The sequence below is a fragment of the Lepisma saccharinum genome, chromosome 16 (assembly GCF_977018435.1).
Source record: "Lepisma saccharinum chromosome 16, izLepSacc3.1, whole genome shotgun sequence".
NCBI lineage: Eukaryota > Metazoa > Arthropoda > Insecta > Zygentoma > Lepismatidae > Lepisma > Lepisma saccharinum.
The window spans coordinates 56,629,732-56,653,358 of NC_139244.1; the positions used below are offsets into that span (position 1 = coordinate 56,629,732).

Consider the following 23,627-nt stretch of genomic DNA (forward strand, 5'->3'; position numbering starts at 1 on the left):
AAGTGAATGTAAGAGAGCAGCATGGAGTGCGTTCTAAAGTGTGTGTCGCAATTTCCTTGGCAACCATAGGGCTTACAATTACTCTGAACTTGTAGAACGTAATATACAAAGAAATGGGATGCAATATGTTTCTCTGTTCCCATTTAGACTTTTCCCCCCTAATCTGGGTGCAGTGAGTGACGAGCAGGGCGAGTTCTTTCACCAACAAATCCCAGAAATGGAAAAACGTTATAAAGAGAGATGGTCTCCCAGTTTACTAGCGGATTACTGCTGGAACACAGTCTCAGATGTTCAACATGCCTGCTACAAGCGTAAATCATACAGAAATACGTTTTGAACGTGTGTTACTTTTACTGTTTACTTTATTACTTTTATTGTTTACTTTAATGTTTACTATTTGACTGTAACTGCAAATTTTAGTGCATGTCATAACTACATCATATATAATCATATTTGGTATGCTATAAACCCAATGTATTACTAAAATTCACTTTTTCACATTAAGGTTTGGAGCAAAATGCTATGTTTTACCCTTCTTTAATGTACGGCGAAAATTTTTCAAACTGGTTTCCGCCAGAAATGGTACGTGATAGAGCATTTTAGTTATGATTATTGAAATCAGTGCACCTGATTTATTAAAGATCACCTATTTTCATCCAGCGGCAAAACAAAAATTTTTAATTTGTTCCTCAGTGTTATAAAAGTATGAATTTTATTGTGCATTTTTCGTCATATTTTCTATTTTTTAAGTTTTAGGTAATTTTTATTTCAAGTTTTATGCCATTTTTCTCTCATTTTTCGCGTTCTACTTGCTTTTCTGGTCTTTTTTGGCGTAAATTACACTCAGTTTTAGCCAGGAACTGACATTTATAGGAACAAAGTAACATGATGCTTGACATTACCTACTGCAAAAATAAGTTAAGATTTTTTATAAATTTTTATTCTTCTTGAAATTTCAGTTCTAACGTTATAGAAATAAGAACTATGTCATACTAATTGTCATACCCTGAAATAAGAACAAAATTTTTAGGTCATTTTCTTAGGTCATTTTATATATCATTTTTCAGATATTTTAGGTAATCAAAATCATGGCCCTGTTGATCAATATTAGTGGGTAAGGACAGCATTTTTGCAACATGGTGAAGGACTAAAATGTAGGAAAAGTATCGGCCGGTATCGGCAAATCAATTTCAACCGATACTATCCGCTCAGCCCTAATTTTTTTCCACATATTTACAGATGATAATTTTTCAAAGCAAGTTCAGCTATTTGTATTGCTCGTCCATCACATGCCCCCCCCCTCCCTCTTCACCTACATAACACTACAAAATGGAGCATAAGTCTAACAAATTTAGGTCCAACCAAGTTCTCTAGATTAGAGTGACAGAAACACTTTAAATGATTGGATTCTCTTTACTTTTTCAGTGTAAAGACGTTAAGATTAAGATCGTCGAAGGTGGCTGTCCGGTTGATGATTTGGTGATCGATAGGGGAACTTTAAAACTAAGATCAGAACGTTGTATGTTATTTGCGACTGGAGGATATAATCTGACAAAAGATTTACCAGGAGGCTGCACAGTAAGTACCAAACATACTATTTTTGAAAAGATGAGAGATTAATATTCATATAAGGTTAGATGCTATGAAATTAGCATCTCCCATGCTGCGTTTGGGATCGAACCAAGAACCTCTAGATTGAATTGGGTGATGTAGTTATTTGTGGTTGTGGAAAACAAAATCTCCTGTAACTGTTCAGCGTCGTTATAGGAAAGATGGGATTGAAGTCCAGGAACAAGGAGGCTGTGGCATGTGGAGTGAATTCATCAAAAGACTTGATATTGTGTAAATCAGTCAGGGCCCATGTAGAGGTATGAGAAGTATGTTCAGTGAACATTCTTTGAGTCAATGAATGTAATGCAATGTCTGTTGTTTCCGAGAAACTTCATACAGTAGAAATGTTTGGATCTGTTATGATATATTATAGGCTATTATGATAACTATATTTAGCAGCTTTTCTTCCAAAGCTCTTATGATTGGTGTAATACCGGTAAGATTATTTCGATAAAAACAAATAATTCATTTTCCTCTCTCCTGACAGGAGTTGATGATTGATTTATTTAGGTTAATTTACTTCGCATTTCTGCCACTTTCGGCTAATCACGAAGGTGAGGATGAGTGATGATATGAAGAAATTGATGAATGGATGCTCAGAAAAAATTCCGGATTCGAACGAGGGATTATTCTTGGTGCCCTAGCGCACTGTGTTAACCATTCCACCATAGTGGCCGGCTCCTGACAAGAGTGGCAAGGAAAGAAGAAAATACTACGGTAGATTGTGTTTTATCACTGGAGCTGTTGATTTAGCTTTTGTAGGTCATTAAATGCTTTGCGACAGGTGTAATAATTTGTTAAAAGTACGTCATCTGTATTAATATTTATTTTGACCCATAACCACCAGATTTATCAGTTGCATCCTGTATAGACGCACATATCATGTTGGATTGAATCAAGATTTAAATTGGGTGATTTATTGGTAAAGAAATCGCTGATTTAAACCACTTTATAGAAGTTACTTATAGAATAATGAACATGAGGAATTTGCAGATGTCAATCACTTTTGGAAAAAGTATATTAATCTCATTCGTGTTTATTAGGCTCTAAGATCCTTTAACATTTTGAGAGGAAAAGAAAGGGAATTAATATATGTACTGATGGAGTGAAGCTCACACGAAGGGAAAATGCAATATATAAACTGTAAACACACTTTTCCCCCCTTGATATAAAATGCAATATGGCAGCTGATATTTTGCAACTATCATTTGTAGCCGAAATTCAGCTGCAAGGACTAGAAAAGTATTTTAAATTACAGTTATTTAGTGCATCCAGAATATTTTATTTTCACTGGAAGTGAACTTTGTTTTGTTCAACATTATTACAATGTCAATCCGTTTCTCCGTTCTTATTTGTGCTTGCATCATTTAACGCAGGCCCGTTCCATTTCAAAACATGTCCCTTCGTTCGGATTGTATTGATTTCTTGTTTTAAGTCCACTTTATGCACAGTAAGTCTGATCGGAACTGAACCTACAGTTTAAAGTGGGGTTTTAACCACTATGTGCCTCCACCGGGAATCGAACCCGGGACCCCTTTCCTTTGTTCGGGACATCTGACTTTCCGATAAGTGTCGAACCCCGAATACGTATGATACATTCTGCTTGTCGTTTGTGCGAATGCCGCGTATCAATGACACTTTTCGTTTCTTATTCGAGGTGGTCTCCTTGAAGTTGGCCCACATCCTCTTGTGATGTCTGTGGCAAATGTGGATGCTGACCATTGCGGACGCCCACACTCAACCTGAGACCATCACTCAGCAACACCATTTCTATGCGATCGTGACGAGTTTGTGACATACTGGTTCACCTGGAACAAGGTTACCAACCTGCCATTACATTGCTGACAATCCTGCTTCGGTCAATACTAACTTTCTTCAGAATGAAGTTATGTAAAAAAACAACAACTTCTGTTTCGCGTTTGAGAGTCAATTCTAGCCTGAAACCGTGGATCACACGTCCCCTTTCCCATTTGAAGAACATGATCTGAATCCAAGATGGCGGACTTCAAGATGGCGACTAGAGACCAGATATGCTCTGTCCACTGGGCCCCTTGACAACATTTACATCGGTGACGTCAGAACTACCGTAAACCTTCGTGTTTAAGAACTATTTGCTTTGTTTCTTTTAGGTGCCCCACCCGGTATAGTATATATAATACAGGGTGTCTCGAAAGTAATAGCTCAAACTGACACAGGTGAAATACACGATAAAGAAGAAAAAAGTCTCAGTAAACATTGGTCTGCAAACGAGCTGTTTTCGAGATCATCGTGAATAATTGTATACACCGTGTTAAAAATGTGTGGGTACAAGTCGTCGTTCATTGTATTTTGTAAACACCGAGTGCTTTACTCCTTGCGCGATCTAAGGCTTGCTCTTTGTTTACAAAACAGAACATTTTCGAGAGGTGGCGTTGCAATCAAACAGAACATTTCCACATATTATTAGCATTTTACCAACTAGGACGACGTATACATATAATGAAGTCAGTGGCGGCTTGTAACGACCCATTCGCAATTATCTCGAAAACTATGCCGCTAAATTACAATAATTAATATTTTTCAAAATGTTGGTCAATATTAGTATGTATATATTATTTTCCAATGATATGAATTAATTTACTAAGAAATTTGCTCTTGAATATTCAAGAATTACATCAGAATAATAAAATAGATGTTATGTAATAAAAAATACAGTTCTTTGTGCAAAATAAAAAAAACGTTTGATTATTTCAAAATTTCCAAGACTCCCAGAAAGTGTCGCCGGGCATTTTTGCGGACCCTGCCAAAGACCAAATTGCCGGGAAAGTATCTGCTGGTATCGGCACATAAATTCCAACCGATACTCTCCGATATATATATATATATATATATAATGGATAAAAGCAAGGAGGGCCAAAAGGGCTAAGTAAAAATCAAAGAAGGTAAAAGGAAACACTCACCGGACAGTAGAAAAATTCGAAATTTTCGCTAATTTCATAGCATCATCGGTGTGAGGAGAAATAGACGGAACCGGAAGTTGTGGCCCTGCAGAGTTGCCAGGTCCCCATTGAAGAAGAAGCGGTGCGTAAAACGAGAAAAACACTGTTTCGTCACCAGGCTCGTCGTAAACTGTTAGTGTGTAGGATGAGTTGGGAGGGGGGAGGGGGGTGAGGGTTGGGCATTACTGGGTGGCCTTGTTCATGCCAGGTGGAGTGGTTGCACTCATGGCCGATATATAGGCCCTCTCCCATCTTTTGCGAACAGAGGTGTTGGCTGGTTGGGGTAGGAGATGGATGATCGCTACCCGGAAGCAGTCGTTGAAACTGATGTTGTGGTGTTTGGTGTGGACGGCGACAGTGAAGTCCAGGTTGTGGGTGGAGGAGCGGTGGTTATTGATGCGGAGGTTGAGGGCCGTTGATGGTTCCCCCAGGTAAAAATCACCACAGATGTTGCAGGTGAGGATGTAGATAAGGTTTGAGGCATGGCATGTCCCTTTGGGATGGAGGGTAAATTTGCTAGTGGCCGTGTGCACCTGGAGGGTATGAAAGATAATGAGGAAGGGCCAGGTTTTGCACCTAGGGCGGTTGCATTTGTGGGCAGGGGGTTGTTGGTTGTGTGGTAAAGGAGTGTTGCAGACCAGGATGTTTTGGAGGTTGGGGGGGGGGGGTGTTTGAAAACCACTCTGGGCTTGTCGGGAAATATGTTTTTGGTTTCAGGATCACTGTGGAGAACGGGGAGAAGAGTGTGTAGTGTGTGCCTAATTTTGTTGAGGATGGTTCTCCATGTGCCCAGACATGAAGATGTAATCGATGAAGCGGAGCCGAGGAGGGGTTGGGTATCCAAGAACTCTTGCTCAAGTTTGCCCATGAAGAGGTTTGCATAGGATGGGGCCATTCTGGTACCCCTGGCTGTACCTCGGATCTGTAGGAAATGTTGGTTTTCAAAGGTGAAATTGTTACATGTGAGGACAAGGTGGGTTAGGTGGGTCAGGAAATTAGTGCTGGGATACCCAACCCCTCCTCTGGCTCCGCTTCATCTATTACATCTTCATGTCTGGACACATGGAGAACCATCCTCAACAAAATTAGGCACACACTACACACTCTTCTCCCCGTTCTCCACAGTGATCCTGAAACCAAAAACATATTTCCCGACAAGCCCAGAGTGGTTTTCAAACGCCCCCCAACCTCAAAAACATCCTGGTCCACAACACTCCTTCACCACACAACCAACAACCCCCTGCCCACAAATGCAACCGCTTTAGGTGCAAAACCTGCCCCATCCTCATTACCTCTCACACCCTCCAGGTGCACATGGCCACTGGCAAATTTACCCTTCATCCCAAAGGGACGTGCCACACTTCAAACCTTATCTACATCCTCACCTGCAACATCTGTGGTGATTTTTACCTGGGGGAAACATCAACTGCCCTCAACCTCCGCATCAATAACCACCACTCCTCCACCCACAACCTGGACTTCACTATCGCTGTCCACACCAACCATCACAACATCCGTTTCAACGACTGCTTCTGGGTAGTGATCATCCATCTCCTACCCCAACCAGCCAACACCTCTGTTCGCAAAAGATGGGAGAGGGCCTATATATCGGCCATGAGTGCAACCACTCCACCTGGCATGAACAAGGCCACCCAGTAATGCCCAACCCTCACCCCCCTCCCCCCTCCCAACTCATCCTACACACTAACAGTTTACGACGAGCCTGGTGACGAAACAGTGTTTTTCTCGTTTACGCACCGCTTCTTCTTCAATGGGGACCTGGCAACTCTGCAGGGCCACAACTTCCGGTTCCGTCTATTTCTCCTCACACCGATGATGCTATGAAATTAGCGAAAATTTTGAATTTTTCTACTGTCCGGTGAGTGTTTCCTTTTACCTTCTTTGATTTATATATATATATATATATATATATATATATATATATATATATATATATATATATATATCGTATATATATATATATATATATATATATATATATATATATATATATATATATATTCACGCACACATACATAATATATTTCTCTTTAATGCTAGGTTACTCTTAAAAGCAGGGTGATTGAAAACAGTGAAAATTTGGACAACTACCTGTGCTACGATGGAGAAGACAAGTTAGGTACAACTATAGCAGGGTTCATCTATTTATTAGGTTTTGGAGAAAGAACTGAAGAATGTGGACGCCCTGAGGTAAGTTGAATATTGTAAAAATGAGTCTCTATTAAGTCTTACGTGTTGCATGAGAATAAAGTAATAACTAAGATGAAATGTTGATGACATTGTTACGAGTTTGGAGTCTTATTAATTACATACTAAGAGAAGTAAATATAAATATCTACTTTCAGATTAAAAATATAGATACTCGAGTTTGGACTCCAATTAAAAATTAACCAGTAGACTTAAAAAAACAAAAAAAAACGAGTTACATCGAAATTTAGATTATTCAATTCTGCCTTAATCTATGCTAACCAAATTTTACTTCGAGTGTGAATTTTTTTCTATCGCCGTGGGAACAAAAAAAATGACGTTTCTTTTTTTGTTGGCAAACGATCCCTCCCTTTGAAATTCTAATTATCCCATCGTGATGAAATTTTTATACGGTGCACGCAGAAATGTTTTAAACACGATTGTTAATTTTCAGATGTTTAAAATTAGTCAAAAAACAGTTCTTATCAATTTTGCGAAACAACTTTTGTTAGTATTGTGTAGTCCTAGAAAGACAATATTGGTCTTGCTTTGAAGCCCTTTGCATCTGTTTTAAAAATCAATTATCATTGTCAATTCACATTGCGAAACTTATTTTATACAGATTTTTATTGATTGATTGATTCATTGAGTTGGTGTTTTAAGTCCACTTTATGCACTAAATGTAGAACTGGATCTACAGTTAAAAGTGAGATCCGAATCACTATGTGCCTCCACCGGGTATCAAATCCAGGAATCATTGATTACAAGGCGACAACGCTACACTGTGCCACACAGATTTTTATTCAACGGAGTCAAGATCTGTGTTTGTAACGTTCTATTAGTCAATAATTTAGAAAGCGCGCGGAAGGTCCCGGAGTAGGAAATTCCAAGAGTAGAACGTACGTACAACAGCTATTAAGTTTGAAGCTTTTAGCACGAGGTTACGCGAAGCTTCAAGGCTCATATTCGAATCTCACAATCGAAAGAGAGAATTGGCTCAATCTTTATACAAACAACTTGGGAGGGTCGCAAAATGCTTAGGCAAGACCCAATTACAAGAATAACACTTTCAAAATATTCCTGTAAAGATCTAATTACTGCTAGTATATACGAGTACGCTAAACTACGTCACCATGACGATAGTTGCATTAATATGGGTAGCAGGTGAAATCATTTAGCAACCTCTAAATAACTTTCAAACTTAATTATCTTACGTAGAAGTTTTGAACAACAATAAACAATTCCAAGTGTCAACAAAGTATTCATTTAACAAGTAATATTTGGGTCACGTCGCAAATAGTTATGCTCACATAACAGTTAAATATATATATATATATATATATATATATATATATATATATATATATATATATATATATATATACCGTGCGTTCATTTCGATCTTCACCCGAGAGATCGGGAGAAGAGTGGCGGGCGGCGCTGACGGAGATGCCGACATTTGCGGCCTGTAATGCCGGCTTATTTTTATGGACATATGCAGTCATTTTTATAAATATTGCAAAATGAGCACTAACCTGTGTTATAAGAGTACGGTTTTAATTTTAGTAGCTTAGTGGCTGTATGTGCCGATGATTTTGACACGGCCATCTCCTGTGAAACACGGCGTAGAGGTTTGTTTGGAGAACGTCCTAACGCTGCACCAATTTCATCGAGTTTTGCTTCGGTTAGAATCCGTCGGTTTTGCTTAGGTGTTTTAAAATTTAACGATCCAGTTTCTCGTAATTTAAGAACAAGATGTCAAACCGTATCTCTATGTGGAGGTGAAACGCCTGGAAATTTCTGTACAAATTGCCTACACACGTTTCGACACGAGTCTGTTTTCACCTAAGTGTCATACAAAAAAATTCTTTGTTCTAACGTGAACCTTGCGGCTGGCATTCTAATCGTCTCACTGACACAACACACATACACACTGCAATAACACAAACAAGTAACGCCAAGTAACCAAGAATAACACTCTTGCACACAGTGCGAAATTAACACGCTCTTGGTTTACATCTGCTCGCCACTATATTCACAGCTCTGTCTTCATCTAGTCGCGAAGGAACAAAAAACTCGAGCTCGGAGATTTGGGATTGCAAGGAAGCTCACGAAAACCATTGACTTTTAACGGTTTCGTCTGCAGCGTAATCTTGATACAGTGTTGCACATTCGAAACCTCCAAACGATCCCCATCGACAAAAAACTCTTTCAAGGATATAAACTTAAGCAGGACATTACTGGTCAAAACTATGATTAAGATATTTTATTATCTGTGGCTCTTAACATCGTTTCTAAAGCGTATTTATTTGTGTATATAAGAGCAGAACTAGGATGAATTACAGAAAAACTTTTACTACTTGGTATGTCTTTCGGGAGGGTGAATCCGGACGCCCTTAGACACCCCCCAAATACATCCTTGATACCTACAATGAGTGTAAAAAGTGTTTGGATACCATTGATGCTACGTAAACAGGGGATCGCTCAGGGTTGTGGTGCAGGTAGGCCCGCCACGCTTCTCCCGATCTTTCGGCTGAAGATCGAAATGAACGCACGGTGTATATATAGTAGTAGTAGTCAAAATATGCCTTTGAGGCCAACCCTGATTTTTCGACCCCTCAGAAAATCGCATCGAAACCTCAAAATCTCACTTTCTCTCCACGTTCCGCGCCTCATTTATTGCGCTGACGATGTTTCACGGCGCAGAAAAGCCGTGATGAGTAAATTCACTTTCTCATCCTTGAAGGATGAATGCACCTTATCGTAATTTTCCAAGTCCGGGACCAAATGTTTATATATCGTGACCTTTGTAAACCTATCTCTCGCGTATGCCTCTCATTATTTTTTCCGTATTGTGAAGCAAGCAAACAAACAAATAATAATAATAATTGTTTTTTTTTAAGGATCCCCTGGCCCCTATATAACCTCGCCAGGGGTGCGTGGTGCCCAACCAAAAAAAAAAGTAAAAGGTTCTCTAACGGCTGCGGTTATAGATTACCACACCTCTATAGAGTTTCACGTGTTTTTTTTTTTTTCTCTCAAACTTCCATGAAACTCTACAGAGGACCTCCGTAATGCATGCAACGTGTACTAACGACTCTAGTGTTATTTTGATGTAATTTTTTTTGGATATAGAGTTTTATTGTGAGATAGATAAAAAAAAATATGTTTATTATAATATTTTTTCTTGATGAAGATGGAGAATATGTGTGTGTGTTACAAATAAAGTTGCATGCTTTTTTTTTCTAGTGTGTGTGTATGTGTATATGTTTTTTTTGATGTTCGACAGCATCTGAAACGATAAAAAAAAGAATTTTATTGTTAATTTTCTCGTGTAAAAACAACAAAAAAATTTTGTGCAAAAATTCTGATTGTCTCGTGCTATAGTGATGAAAAAAAAAAAGATATTGTAACTGATAACTGATGAAATTGACATTGTAACCGATCTGAACTAATGAAATTCGTACTGTACTATTGTAACTGATTGTGCTAGTACTAAAAATTCCTTATTGTGCAAGAAAAGATGTTAAAAACCTGTTAAAACTGCTCTGTGACCCACTCGTTCTTCACGTCGTAGGCGAAAGACTTCTCTGCAATCAGGATGACACTACACACGGTGTCCTCGGGCAACGGACTGTTGAACTCGCAGACGACCTTGATGTTGGTTCGATCGTTGACCACCACCTGCTTTCTCTTAGATGTGTTGATGACGGTCATGGGTCTGCGTGCTTTGAATTCGCTGGGCGTGTAATACATGTCCACGCTTCCCTCGGTCACGCGTTTGTAAGCCGAGAACGCTTCGTAAAGTTTGAGGTAATCGTTTTTTGGTCATGTCGAGGTTGTAATTTTCGCGCGGAAACACTTCGTTCCTACCGTTCTTGAGATAAACGTTCTTGATCTTGCAGTCGTCGAACTTGCTGGAATCTTTTTCCTGATCGTTGTCCCTCCCGGTCTGAAAGAGTACAATGACGAAATCTGGCATGTCGAACTGTATGTTGTTGAACTGAGTCGTCACGTCGAATTCCATGTGACTTCCCGACGCCAACTTCTGCACGCACTGGTAACCGTGAAAGTGAATCGGTACCTGCGGACTCTTCAAGATCTCCGCTTTGTACTTGAGGGCGTAGTTCGTCTCGTATTCCACCACCGGCATTCTCAATTCCATGCTCCGGATGACGCACTTGGCTGCTTCGGGTAAAGTGTTGGCTATCGGCGTGGTGCCGTCCGGACCCAAAGTAGCGTATCGCATCAGTGCGTCGTTGTCGTTGGCCGCTCTTCGAAACGTGATCCTCAGTCCTCCCTTCCACATGATCTCCTTGTAGTCCGAGAAGAATCCCGGAAGCAGACGCATGGGAAATAGCACCGTGTGACTTCTCGTCGATATTTTGGTCCCCGCTTCGAATCCTCCCGCCTGGTAGTACGCTGCGTCCGTTTTGGATAATTTCAACGTTCCCACTGCCGTCGACGTGATGCCTGGATAATCGATTCTGTCGATGACGGTGTTGTGTTTCCTCACCTCCACCTGCGAGAACAGGTGAGGCACGAAGTTGTCCACGAGTATCAAATTTGCTGCTGCGGGAAACGCGTCTCCGCTTTCCTTCTTCACCACGTCGAATTGAAGGTAGAGGTCCGCTCTGTGAGGATTTCCGAATATAGGTTCTATTCATATTTTACTCACGTATAGGTGTACATGATGAATCCGCAAATAGATTTGTCCTAAGTCTTACCGTTTCCAAGGTAACCCCACTTCCGGTCGCCATTTTGGATTTCCGAGCATAGGTTCTATTCATACTTTTTCTCACATATAGGCGTACGTGATGAATCCGCAAACAGATTCTTGCTAAGTCTTACCGTTTCCAAGATAACCCCACTTCCGGTCGCCATTTTGGATTTCCGAGCATAGGTTCTATTCATATTTTACTTACATATAGGCGTACGTGATGAATCACCAAACAGATTTCTCCTAAGTCTTACCGTTTCCAAGATAACCCCACTTCCGGTCGCCATTTTGGATTTCCGAGCATAGGTTCTATTCATACTTTTTCTCACATATAGGCGTACGTGATGAATCCGCAAACAGATTTCTCCTAAGTCTTACCGTTTCCAAGATAACCCCACTTCCGGTCGCCATTTTGGATTTCCGAGCATAGGTTCTATTCATACTTTTTCTCACGTGTAGGTGTACGTGATGAATCCGCAAACAGATTTTTCCTAAGTCTTACCGTTTCCAAGATAACCCCACTTCCGGTCGCCATTTTGGATTTCCGAGCATAGGTTCTATTCATACTTTTTCTCACATATAGGCGTACGTGATGAATCCGCAAACATATTCTTGCTAAGTCTTACCGTTTCCAAGATAACGCCACTTCCGGTCGCCATTTTGGATTTCCGAGCACAGGTTCTATTCATACTTTTTCTCACATATAGGTGTACGTGATGAATCACCAAACAGATTTTTCATAAGTCATGAATTGGAGGGTTCTATGAGAACCTATATTAATTCTCGTAAGAGAACAGAAAACACACACACACAAAAAAAAACAATACTGTGGTCACTACAACAAATAGTCTTCTTCAACCCCAATCCAACAACCCAAAAATCATCATCCTAACTAGAACCATGTAACTATCTGCCATCCGTTAGATGTTTTGTGAACTAAGTGGTGCTTTGTTTGTGTGTGCAATGCTTTTTGCACTTGGTTATCATCACCTAACATGTTATTAATTGTTTTTTAAAATTAATTACAACTGAAAACTAATAATTAATATTATCTAAAGTTACTAATTAATATTATACAAGTAATTGATATACTTTTTTTGTTCTTGTTGCTAGTGTTGGATAATTATAGTTGTTGCAAAATATAGCTCTCGCGTATGACAGTTTCTGAGTTTCGTTGGGTATATATAGACGAATCGAAATTTTGCTTGTTATGTTAAATTGTATGTTAGGATACATGGTAGGAGAAATTATTGTATATTAGAGCGCTCTTTTAATGATTTGCCTATAACTGCATACAGGCAGCCGTAAATTTAGCATAAAATATCCTGATCCTGTTTCTTCTAGCATGTGCGACGTTTGTTGTGGTGGGCTCATTGGGGGAAATGTGATTCTCCCAGTATGTCATCTGACTTACTAGCATATGCGATACGAAGAACAGGTGTGTATGTGGCTTACTAGGATTAGGCTCATGGTAATGAGGTCCTAGTAGCTGAAACGTTGTCGGGGTATTTTGCATTTTTTTTTTATTACGTGCTAAACTACACGAGAGCCTCTACGTGCTTTAGAGTAGAAGGGTAATTGGAGCGTTTCTAAACAGAAAAGTATGAGCCCTTCGATTTACTATGGCGAGGCTCACGATCTTACGTGATACAACTTAACCTAACAATTAATAAATGAGGCTCACAATCTTACGTGACACAACTTAACCTAACAATTAATGGACTTGGAAAAAAAAAACAATGGCGAGCGTAACATGGCGATGACGTGGAGCCTACAATACAAGTTATTACATAACATTGTGATGACTCATATTAAGCACCCCTTAATTGAATTACTTATAAGGGTATACTATTGCACAATGTTTTTGCAACAAGTTATTACGTAACATTGTGATGACTCATATCTAATGCTCTTCGTTGTATTAACTATAAGGGTGTAATAGAATCAGCAGTTAAATAAAGTATAAATCAAGAAAAAGTAAGCCATGGTTCGCATAACCTAATAGAAATAGACTTAGGTGGTTAAAGAATACCATGTTTAGAAGATTACTTGAAAAGTAAAATTCACGAAATTGAAATAAAAGTATCAGAGGTGCAAATGAATTGAGAAAGGGGTGGCAACCTAAAGTAAACTTCATAAAAAAAAATGGCTGACTATTTTAAATAGATGGAAGAACTACTTTAATGACGTTTCAAATGTTCATGTAGGAGATAAATCAGAAATTAAATTAAGTACGCACAGCAGAACCTAACTTGATTGAAGTTAAAGATGCCAAAGAGATAAATTAGTCGAGAAGAAAGTCGTTAATATGTCTGACAAAAAATGTACAATTCATGATGGATTAAAAAAAAAAAAAGAAGATGCTCTTTTTAATTTTGCCTTAGAATATGTTTTTAGGAAGGTAAAAGAAACGAACGAAGTAGTGTTAGCATATGCAGATGATGTAGACTTACTGGGGAATGATGTAAATACAATTAAGAATAATGCTAAAAATATTTTTTTCAAAGCAGCTAAAGAGAGATAGGTTTTAGAAGTTAGCAATGAGAAATCTAAAGATATGTGCTTACAGGCCGAAACCAAGTGATAACAACTTGTTTGAACCAGTTTTCCAAATCCAAATAATTAGGAGTAATACTAACAATGAAAATGATATTAAAGAGGAAATGAAAAGAAGGCTTAATTCATGTTACTTTTCTCTTCATAAAACTTTTGTCTCCTCGTTTCATATCTAAGGAACTAAAAAATTGAAAATATATAAATATAGATCTTGCTCAGGATAAGGACAAATCGAACTTTCGGGTTCAAGAAGGGTAGAGAATTAATTAATTAGTTAATATTCAATGTAATATGGTTTCACGTATTAAACAAAAACAAAGTTAGTAATAAGGTATTCATATTGACAAGGGAATTCTTACAAATTCATTCTCTTCGTAAGTTTGCCAATAGCATTTTCATCATCCTGTGTTATTTCAAATCTTCAATTATGCAATGCAAAAATGAGAAGAATTTACATGACATGATAACATGAATTTGTACGTTGAAAGAAAAATGAAAACGAAGAGCTGTGATAAAAAAACCACGCTTGACTCTGACGAGCGGGAAACATAATAGAATTCAAGGACGAAAAATATGAACAGAGGAAAGGAGATATTCAAAGGAAGGTGGCTCTTCCATGATAATTTTTTACTTTCTCAATCCGAACAAATTCATAAACATTATCATCATTGAATGTTGTTGTTGTTGAGTTGGTGTTTTAAGTCCACTTTATGCACAGTATGGCTAATCGAGACTGGACCTACAGTTTAAAGTGGGATCGGAACCACGATGTGCCTCCACCAGGTATCGAACCCTGGACCCTTTGATTACAAGGCGACGACGCTACCACTGCGTCATGGGGGGAGGCCCCATCATTGAATGGTTGGTTACGTTGTCCCTCCGAACGAAAGACGGAATGCATACAAGCCTCCTAAGTTCATCGTGGCTTGCGAAATGAAAACTTCCGATGATTTTTTTTTTATTTTTTAGAACATGCTTAGCTAGGGAGGTCAAATGACAAGTTCCGTAATTCGAATAACTTGTTGATTTCATTACGAACGAAGAAGAAATGCATGACACTTAAAATGCTGTAGTATTATTACATCAGATCATCTTTTGTCTTGCTCGCGTCGATTAGTCTCCTTACGTTTCTTCTTCTCCTTGTCGTTTTCGTCCAGAATCGCTTCCATCTCTCCTGTTATTACATTCGCGACTTCTAGATTATCACTTTTTTCTCCCTGTAAATTTACCGGAACGTTGAAACGTTTACCGGAACGTTGAAACGTTTATACAGAAAGGTTGAAACGTATTGTCACGAATAGTCGAACGTGTTGTGAATGGCAAATAAAAATAAAAAATCTCAAATTCAAAATCGGTTAAAGAAGACAGAACAAGATACAAGTGGAATCTTCGGGCTCGCGTTTTTTTTTTAACCGACCTACTCCTGGAAGTGCTATATAAAATTTTCAAGAATTGTATTGGACGAAGATGATGATATCCATTTGAGTGATCGATATTGCTGAAATTTATCCGGTGTTCTCTATATGATCATGAAAAAAAAACTATATTTATAAAATTACAGGGAGAAAAAAGTGATAATCTAGAAGTCGCGAATGTAATAACAGGAGAGATGGAAGCGATTCTGGACGAAAACGACAAGGAGAAGAAGAAACGTAAGGAGACTAATCGACGCGAGCAAGACAAAAGATGATCTGATGTAATAATACTACAGCATTTTAAGTACCATGCATTTCTTCTTCGTTCGTAATGAAATCAACAAGTTATTCGAATTACGGAACTTGTCATTTGACCTCCCTAGCTAAGCATGTTCTAAAAAATAAAAAAATAAAATCATCGGAAGTTTTCATTTCGCAAGCCACGATGAACTTAGGAGGCTTGTATGCATTCCGTCTTTCGTTCGGAGGGACAACGTAACCAACCATTCAATGATGGGGCCTCCCCCCATGACGCAGTGGTAGCGTCGTCGCCTTGTAATCAAAGGGTCCAGGGTTCGATACCTGGTGGAGGCACATCGTGGTTCCGATCCCACTTTAAACTGTAGGTCCAGTCTCGATTAGCCATACTGTGCATAAAGTGGACTTAAAACACCAACTCAACAACAACAACATTCAATGATGATAATGTTTATGAATTTGTTCGGATTGAGAAAGTAAAAAATTATCATGGAAGAGCCACCTTCCTTTGAATATCTCCTTTCCTCTGTTCATATTTTTCGTCCTTGAATTCTATTATGTTTCCCGCTCGTCAGAGTCAAGCGTGGTTTTTTTATCACAGCTCTTCGTTTTCATTTTTCTTTCAACGTACAAATTCATGTTATCATGTCATGTAAATTCTTCTCATTTTTGCATTGCATAATTGAAGATTTGAAATAACACAGGATGATGAAAATGCTATTGGCAAACTTACGAAGAGAATGAATTTGTAAGAATTCCCTTGTCAATATGAATACCTTATTACTAACTTTGTTTTTGTTTAATACGTGAAACCATATTACATTGAATATTAACTAATTAATTAATTCTCTACCCTTCTTGAACCCGAAAGTTCGATTTGTCCTTATCCTGAGCAAGATCTATATTTATATATTTTCAATTTTTTAGTTCCTTAGATATGAAACGAGGAGACAAAAGTTTTATGAAGAGAAAAGTAACATGAATTAAGCCTTCTTTTCATTTCCTCTTTAATATCATTTTCATTGTTAGTATTACTCCTAATTATTTGGATTTGGAAAACTGGTTCAAACAAGTTGTTATCACTTGGTTTCGGCCTGTAAGCACATATCTTTAGATTTCTCATTGCTAACTTCTAAAACCTATCTCTCTTTAGCTGCTTTGAAAAAAATATTTTTAGCATTATTCTTAATTGTATTTACATCATTCCCCAGTAAGTCTACATCATCTGCATATGCTAACACTACTTCGTTCGTTTCTTTTACCTTCCTAAAAACATATTCTAAGGCAAAATTAAAAAGAGCATCTTCTTTTTTTTTTTTTAATCCATCATGAATTGTACATTTTTTGTCAGACATATTAACGACTTTCTTCTCGACTAATTTATCTCTTTGGCATCTTTAACTTCAATCAAGTTAGGTTCTGCTGTGCGTACTTAATTTAATTTCTGATTTATCTCCTACATGAACATTTGAAACGTCATTAAAGTAGTTCTTCCATCTATTTAAAATAGTCAGCCATTTTTTTTTATGAAGTTTACTTTAGGTTGCCACCCCTTTCTCAATTCATTTGCACCTCTGATACTTTTATTTCAATTTCGTGAATTTTACTTTTCAAGTAATCTTCTAAACATGGTGTTCTTTAACCACCTAAGTCTATTTCTATTAGGTTATGCGAACCATGGCTTACTTTTTCTTGATTTATACTTTATTTAACTGCTGATTCTATTACACCCTTATAGTTAATACAACGAAGAGCATTAGATATGAGTCATCACAATGTTACGTAATAACTTGTTGCAAAAACATTGTGCAATAGTATACCCTTATAAGTAATTCAATTAAGGGGTGCTTAATATGAGTCATCACAATGTTATGTAATAACTTGTATTGTAGGCTCCACGTCATCGCCATGTTACGCTCGCCATTGTTTTTTTTTTCCAAGTCCATTAATTGTTAGGTTAAGTTGTGTCACGTAAGATTGTGAGCCTCATTTATTAATTGTTAGGTTAAGTTTTCTGTTTAGAAACGCTCCAATTACCCTTCTACTCTAAAGCACGTAGAGGCTCTCGTGTGGTTTAGCACGTAATAAAAAAAAATGCAAAATACCCCGACAACGTTTCAGCTACTAGGACCTCATTACCATGAGCCTAATCCTAGTAAGCCACATACACACCTGTTCTTCGTATCGCATATGCTAGTAAGTCAGATGACATACTGGGAGAATCACATTTCCCCCAATGAGCCCACCACAACAAACGTCGCACATGCTAGAAGAAACAGGATCAGGATATTTTATGCTAAATTTACGGCTGCCTGTATGCAGTTATAGGCAAATCATTAAAAGAGCGCTCTAATATACAATAATTTCTCCTACCATGTACCCTAACATACAATTTAACATAACAAGCAAAATTTCGATTCGTCTATATATACCCAACGAAACTCAGAAACTGTCATACGCGAGAGCTATATTTTGCAACAACTATAATTATCCAACACTAGCAACAAGAACAAAAAAAGTATATCAATTACTTGTATAATATTAATTAGTAACTTTAGATAATATTAATTATTAGTTTTCAGTTGTAATTAATTTTAAAAAACAATTAATAACATGTTAGGTGATGATAACCAAGTGCAAAAAGCATTGCACACACAAACAAAGCACCACTTAGTTCACAAAACATCTAACGGATGGCAGATAGTTACATGGTTCTAGTTAGGATGATGATTTTTGGGTTGTTGGATTGGGGTTGAAGAAGACTATTTGTTGTAGTGACCACAGTATTGTTTTTTTTTGTGTGTGTGTGTTTTCTGTTCTCTTACGAGAATTAATATAGGTTCTCATAGAACCCTCCAATTCATGACTTATGAAAAATCTGTTTGGTGATTCATCACGTACACCTATATGTGAGAAAAAGTATGAATAGAACCTGTGCTCGGAAATCCAAAATGGCGACCGGAAGTGGCGTTATCTTGGAAACGGTAAGACTTAGCAAGAATATGTTTGCGGATTCATCACGTACGCCTATATGTGAGAAAAAGTATGAATAGAACCTATGCTCGGAAATCCAAAATGGCGACCGGAAGTGGGGTTATCTTGGAAACGGTAAGACTTAGGAAAAATCTGTTTGCGGATTCATCACGTACACCTACACGTGAGAAAAAGTATGAATAGAACCTATGCTCGGAAATCCAAAATGGCGACCGGAAGTGGGGTTATCTTGGAAACGGTAAGACTTAGGAGAAATCTGTTTGCGGATTCATCACGTACGCCTATATGTGAGAAAAAGTATGAATAGAACCTATGCTCGGAAATCCAAAATGGCGACCGGAAGTGGCGTTATCTTGGAAACGGTAAGACTTAGGAGAAATCTGTTTGGTGATTCATCACGTACGCCTATATGTAAGTAAAATATGAATAGAACCTATGCTCGGAAATCCAAAATGGCGACCGGAAGTGGGGTTATCTTGGAAACGGTAAGACTTAGCAAGAATCTGTTTGCGGATTCATCACGTACGCCTATATGTGAGAAAAAGTATGAATAGAACCTATGCTCGGAAATCCAAAATGGCGACCGGAAGTGGGGTTACCTTGGAAACGGTAAGACTTAGGACAAATCTATTTGCGGATTCATCATGTACACCTATACGTGAGTAAAATATGAATAGAACCTATATTCGGAAATCCTCACAGAGCGGACCTCTACCTTCAATTCGACGTGGTGAAGAAGGAAAGCGGAGACGCGTTTCCCGCAGCAGCAAATTTGATACTCGTGGACAACTTCGTGCCTCACCTGTTCTCGCAGGTGGAGGTGAGAGTAGTGCAATCAGCCCGGTTCAACGTCCTCATTTGGGGCTCAGGGGGCTCGCCGTGTTGCCAGCTGCTTATTTGAAAAAATCACCAAGGTTTTTGGTCTAACCTAACCTAAAACAGCAAGGAGCTGGCAATTTTGCTTGAGAGTTCACAAACCGGAAGTGGGGCTCAGGGGGCTCGCAGTGTTGCCAACTTCTTACTCGAAAAAATCACCAAGGTTTTTTTGGTCTAACCTAACCTAAAGCAAGGAGCTGGCAATCTTGCTTGAGAGTTCTGCAACCGGAAGTGGGGCTCGCAGTGTTGCCAGCTGCTTACTCGAAAAAATCACCAAGGTTTTTGTCTTGGTCTAACCGGGCCTAAAGCAAGGAGCTGGCAATCTTGCTTGAGGCTTGCCTTACAGTGCATAAAGCAAGGTTGCCAACCTACTGGTATTTTTGCCATAGCTTTTTACAAAAAAGAGAGAGAAGAGAGGGAGGGAAGAGTTAAACGGCCGACAGCCTACCTACAGCTTATTTTGTCTAACCTAACCTCAAGCAAGGGGCTGGCAATTTTGCTTGTGCAATCAACCCGGTTGACCGCCCTCAAGTAAAAATCAGCGTTGCCAACTCCTCACTCGAAAAAAAAATCACCAAGATTTTTTTTGGTCTAACCTAACCTAAAGCAAGGAGCTGACAACTTGCTTGAGGCTTGCCTTACAGCGCATAAAGCAATTTTTGCCAACCTACATATACTAAACAAGGAGAGCCGACACTGCTGTAAAAGAGAGAGAGATGGGTGGATGGCAACGCAGTATGTGTGTGCGTGTGTGTGTATAATATGTAACATTATTAACTAGAGTGTGTTGGCAATTTACTTACAACTAAAAAAAAATAGAGATGCCAACGTTGGTGTAAGATGAAGAGAGAGAGAGAGAGACCCATGGCTGGCAACAGTAACGAGCGAATGCGCCATATCGTAATTTTCCAACTCCGTATATCACAACCTTTGTAAACCTCTCTCTCTCGGGGGAACGACGTGCCACACATACACACGCGCGCGCGCACGCATATGTATTGTAACGCAAACAAACAAACAAAATAATAATTGTTGTTTTTAGGAGGCCTGGCCCCTATAACCTCGCCAGGGTGCGTGGTGCCCAACCAAAAATGTAAAAGTTTTCTAATGGCTGCGGTTATAGATTACCGCACCTCTGTAGAGTTTCACGTGTTTTTTTTTCTCAAACTATTAAAACACATATTTGAGGAAAACAACGCCACCCATATATAAATAAACCCCTCAAACTAACACTAATTAGAATTAGCCTACAAAATTTTTCTCGTAAGGCATTTTTTGTAAACACTCTACCACCAACAGATCACATATAAATAAACATACCCCCCCAAAAAATGCGCTCCATGAAAAGTTGTCCTGTGTGCAAGAGAACCATATCAAGCAAACGTTTTGCAAGACATTGTCGCACCTGCGTGCCAGGCAAGCGTGTAACCGCTAAAAAATCATGTCCCAGGTGCGGTATACATATTACTATTAATAATTTGAAGAGGCATATAACATCATGCAAAGTTGTCGTCGGAACACCTGTCCCCCAACCGTCGACCAGCTCGACCAAGAGGAAAGCGGAAGCCGACTCGCCACCATCCGCCAAACGCGTCAAGCCTGTGGCGAAAGCTAACCAGTCTGCTTTCCAGCGGTTGTTAGAAGATTTTGTCATCACTTCGGAGGGCTCATGCGACGTGCGTAGCTTTTTGGAGAACGTGCGAGCCAAAATTATTTCCATCCTCGGTGATGCGCTTGCAATGCACTCCACTAAATTCTACGGTACGCTATGTTGCACATACAAGAAGCCGACCGATGAAAGATACACTTTCTTTCATGCAACGAAAGCAAAAACGCTGCATCTGGCGGATGGTGACAGCATTGGGGAAATTTACGACAAGTTTGCCGATGAGCTGGTGGCAAAACAAGAAGAACATCAAGCTAAAGGCTCGGGGGGTTCGCTGTGTGGCGAGCCTCACGAACTGTGCGTCAAACTTTGCAAGTTCATACCTCTCTCCGCCTCCAGCTACGTCCCCTTACCACCTACCATTGCGGCAAAGAAGGCTGTCCTGAACATTCAAAACAGTGACGCCAAGTGCTTTCTCTGGTCGGTGCTTGCAGCGTTGCACCCAGTTGAGCCAAAAAATAATCCAAAACGTGTTGGCCACTACCTACCCTACGAGGCTGAGCTGGAAGTTGCGATGGCTGGGATCGACTACCCGGTAGAGGTCCCGGATATTCGAAAGTTTGAGGCCCGTACACACAACCCTCGGTTGGCCATCAATGTTTACGGTCTCACTGACGAAAATGCGGTGTACCCCATCCGGGTGAGCGACGTAAACGTTGATGGTGCGCAGGAAATCCATCTCCTACTTATCAAGGACGAGACCCATCACCACTACACCCTTATTCGCTCCCTCTCTAGACTTGTTTCGAGCCAGCGGAGCAGTGATAGTCACCACGTCGAGGTGTGTCGCAGGTGCTTGTCAATGTTCGACGGACGGGATCAACACAATTACCAACATGTTCGAGGCTCCAACATCGCTGCAGAGAAGCTTGCCAGCCACAAGATCTACTGTAGTAACAACGAGCCTGGTGTGGCAGTCTTGCCCAAACCTGGCACCGTGGAGCGTTTCCACATGCACGGTGCCATGGTGGAGCATCCCGCTATCATCATCGCGGATTTCGAGGCCTTCCTCAAACCCCTGTCCACTTGCGATCCCGACCCTGAAGTTTCTTCCACCACCCCTTACCAACTCCACGAGGCTTCGAGTTATGCATACGTTGTGGTGCGACGTGACCAGCACATTGCCCCCGAGCCCTACGTGTATCGCGGTCCCGACGCAGCCAAACACTTCCTCGAGAGGATGGTTGTCGAGGCCAACGAGATAGGGAAGGTACTGTTGGCCCCCAAATCTATACTCCCACTGTCCCCCGACGATCAACGTAGACACGACGAGGCCATCGCTTGCCCTGTCTGCGTCAAGGAGTACACCGCCAACAACCGTAAAGTCCAACACCATGATCACTTTAACGGTAGGTATGTTGGTCCTTGGTGCAACGGATGCAACCTCATGGCCCGGGACCCGCGATTTATCCCTGTATTTTTTCACAATGGCTCGGGATACGACTTCCACCACCTCGTCAAGCATCTTGGGTACGACGACATGCGAATCAACGTCCTGGCGCAGAACGAGGAGCGTTACATCAGTGTGAGCAAGTGGGTGCGAATTTCAGGATCACACTCTACCGTCGAGCTTCGCTTCCTCGACTCCCTGAGGTTCCTTCCGGCCAGCCTCGATGCTCTCGCAGGGAAGCTTAGCGACGAGCAAATGCTTATTACCTCCGGAAATTTTCCGAACTTGGACGCCGGCCTCTTCAAGCGTAAGGGGGTCTATCCCTACGAATACATCACAGACCCTTCCAAGTTCGCGGAGACGACGCTACCTCCCCAGGCGAAGTTCTACAGTCAGCTGCGAGGGTCGAACATCACCGACGAGGAATATCACCACGCCCAGTCCATGTGGCGCGAGCTGGGCTGTCGAACTCTCGGGGACTACCACGACGCCTACCTCAGACTTGACGTGACGCTCCTCGCCGACGTGTTCCAGACGTTCCGTGCGACCGCAATGAAGATCTACAAGCTGGACCCCGCCTACTTCTACAGTCTCCCCGGACTGGCGTGGTCAGCCATGTTTCTGGTGACGAAGATCAAGCTGGAGCTTCTTTCGAACGTGGACATGATGCTGTTTGTGGAACGCGCCGTGCGGGGTGGAATGGTCCAGGTGTCGCAGCGACACTCGCGCGCCAACAATCACCACATGGCCACCGGCTACGACCCCTCACAACCGTCCAGCTACATCATGTACACGGACGTCAATAACCTCTACGGACACTCCATGATGCAGCCACTCCCTTTTAGAGGCTTCGAGTGGGCTGACTCTTCCAACTTCGACGTCGAAAGCTTCGACGATTCGGAACATGGGTTCTTCGCCGAGGTGGATCTTGAGTTCTCCGAGAAGCTGCAGGATT

General features: G+C 40.3%; 1 protein-coding gene across 1 annotated transcript in view; it reads left to right on the forward strand.

Moving 5' to 3' along the window:
- Nucleotides 1-23,627, forward strand: part of LOC146000094 (uncharacterized) — an 80,337-nt gene that overhangs the window by 18,060 nt on the left and 38,650 nt on the right. Inside the window, exons 2-3 of the mRNA XM_083137429.1 lie at nt 1,426-1,578; nt 6,651-6,800. Of these exons, the coding sequence (XP_082993555.1) occupies nt 1,426-1,578; nt 6,651-6,800 (303 nt within the window). The remainder of the gene's footprint in view (nt 1-1,425; nt 1,579-6,650; nt 6,801-23,627) is intronic.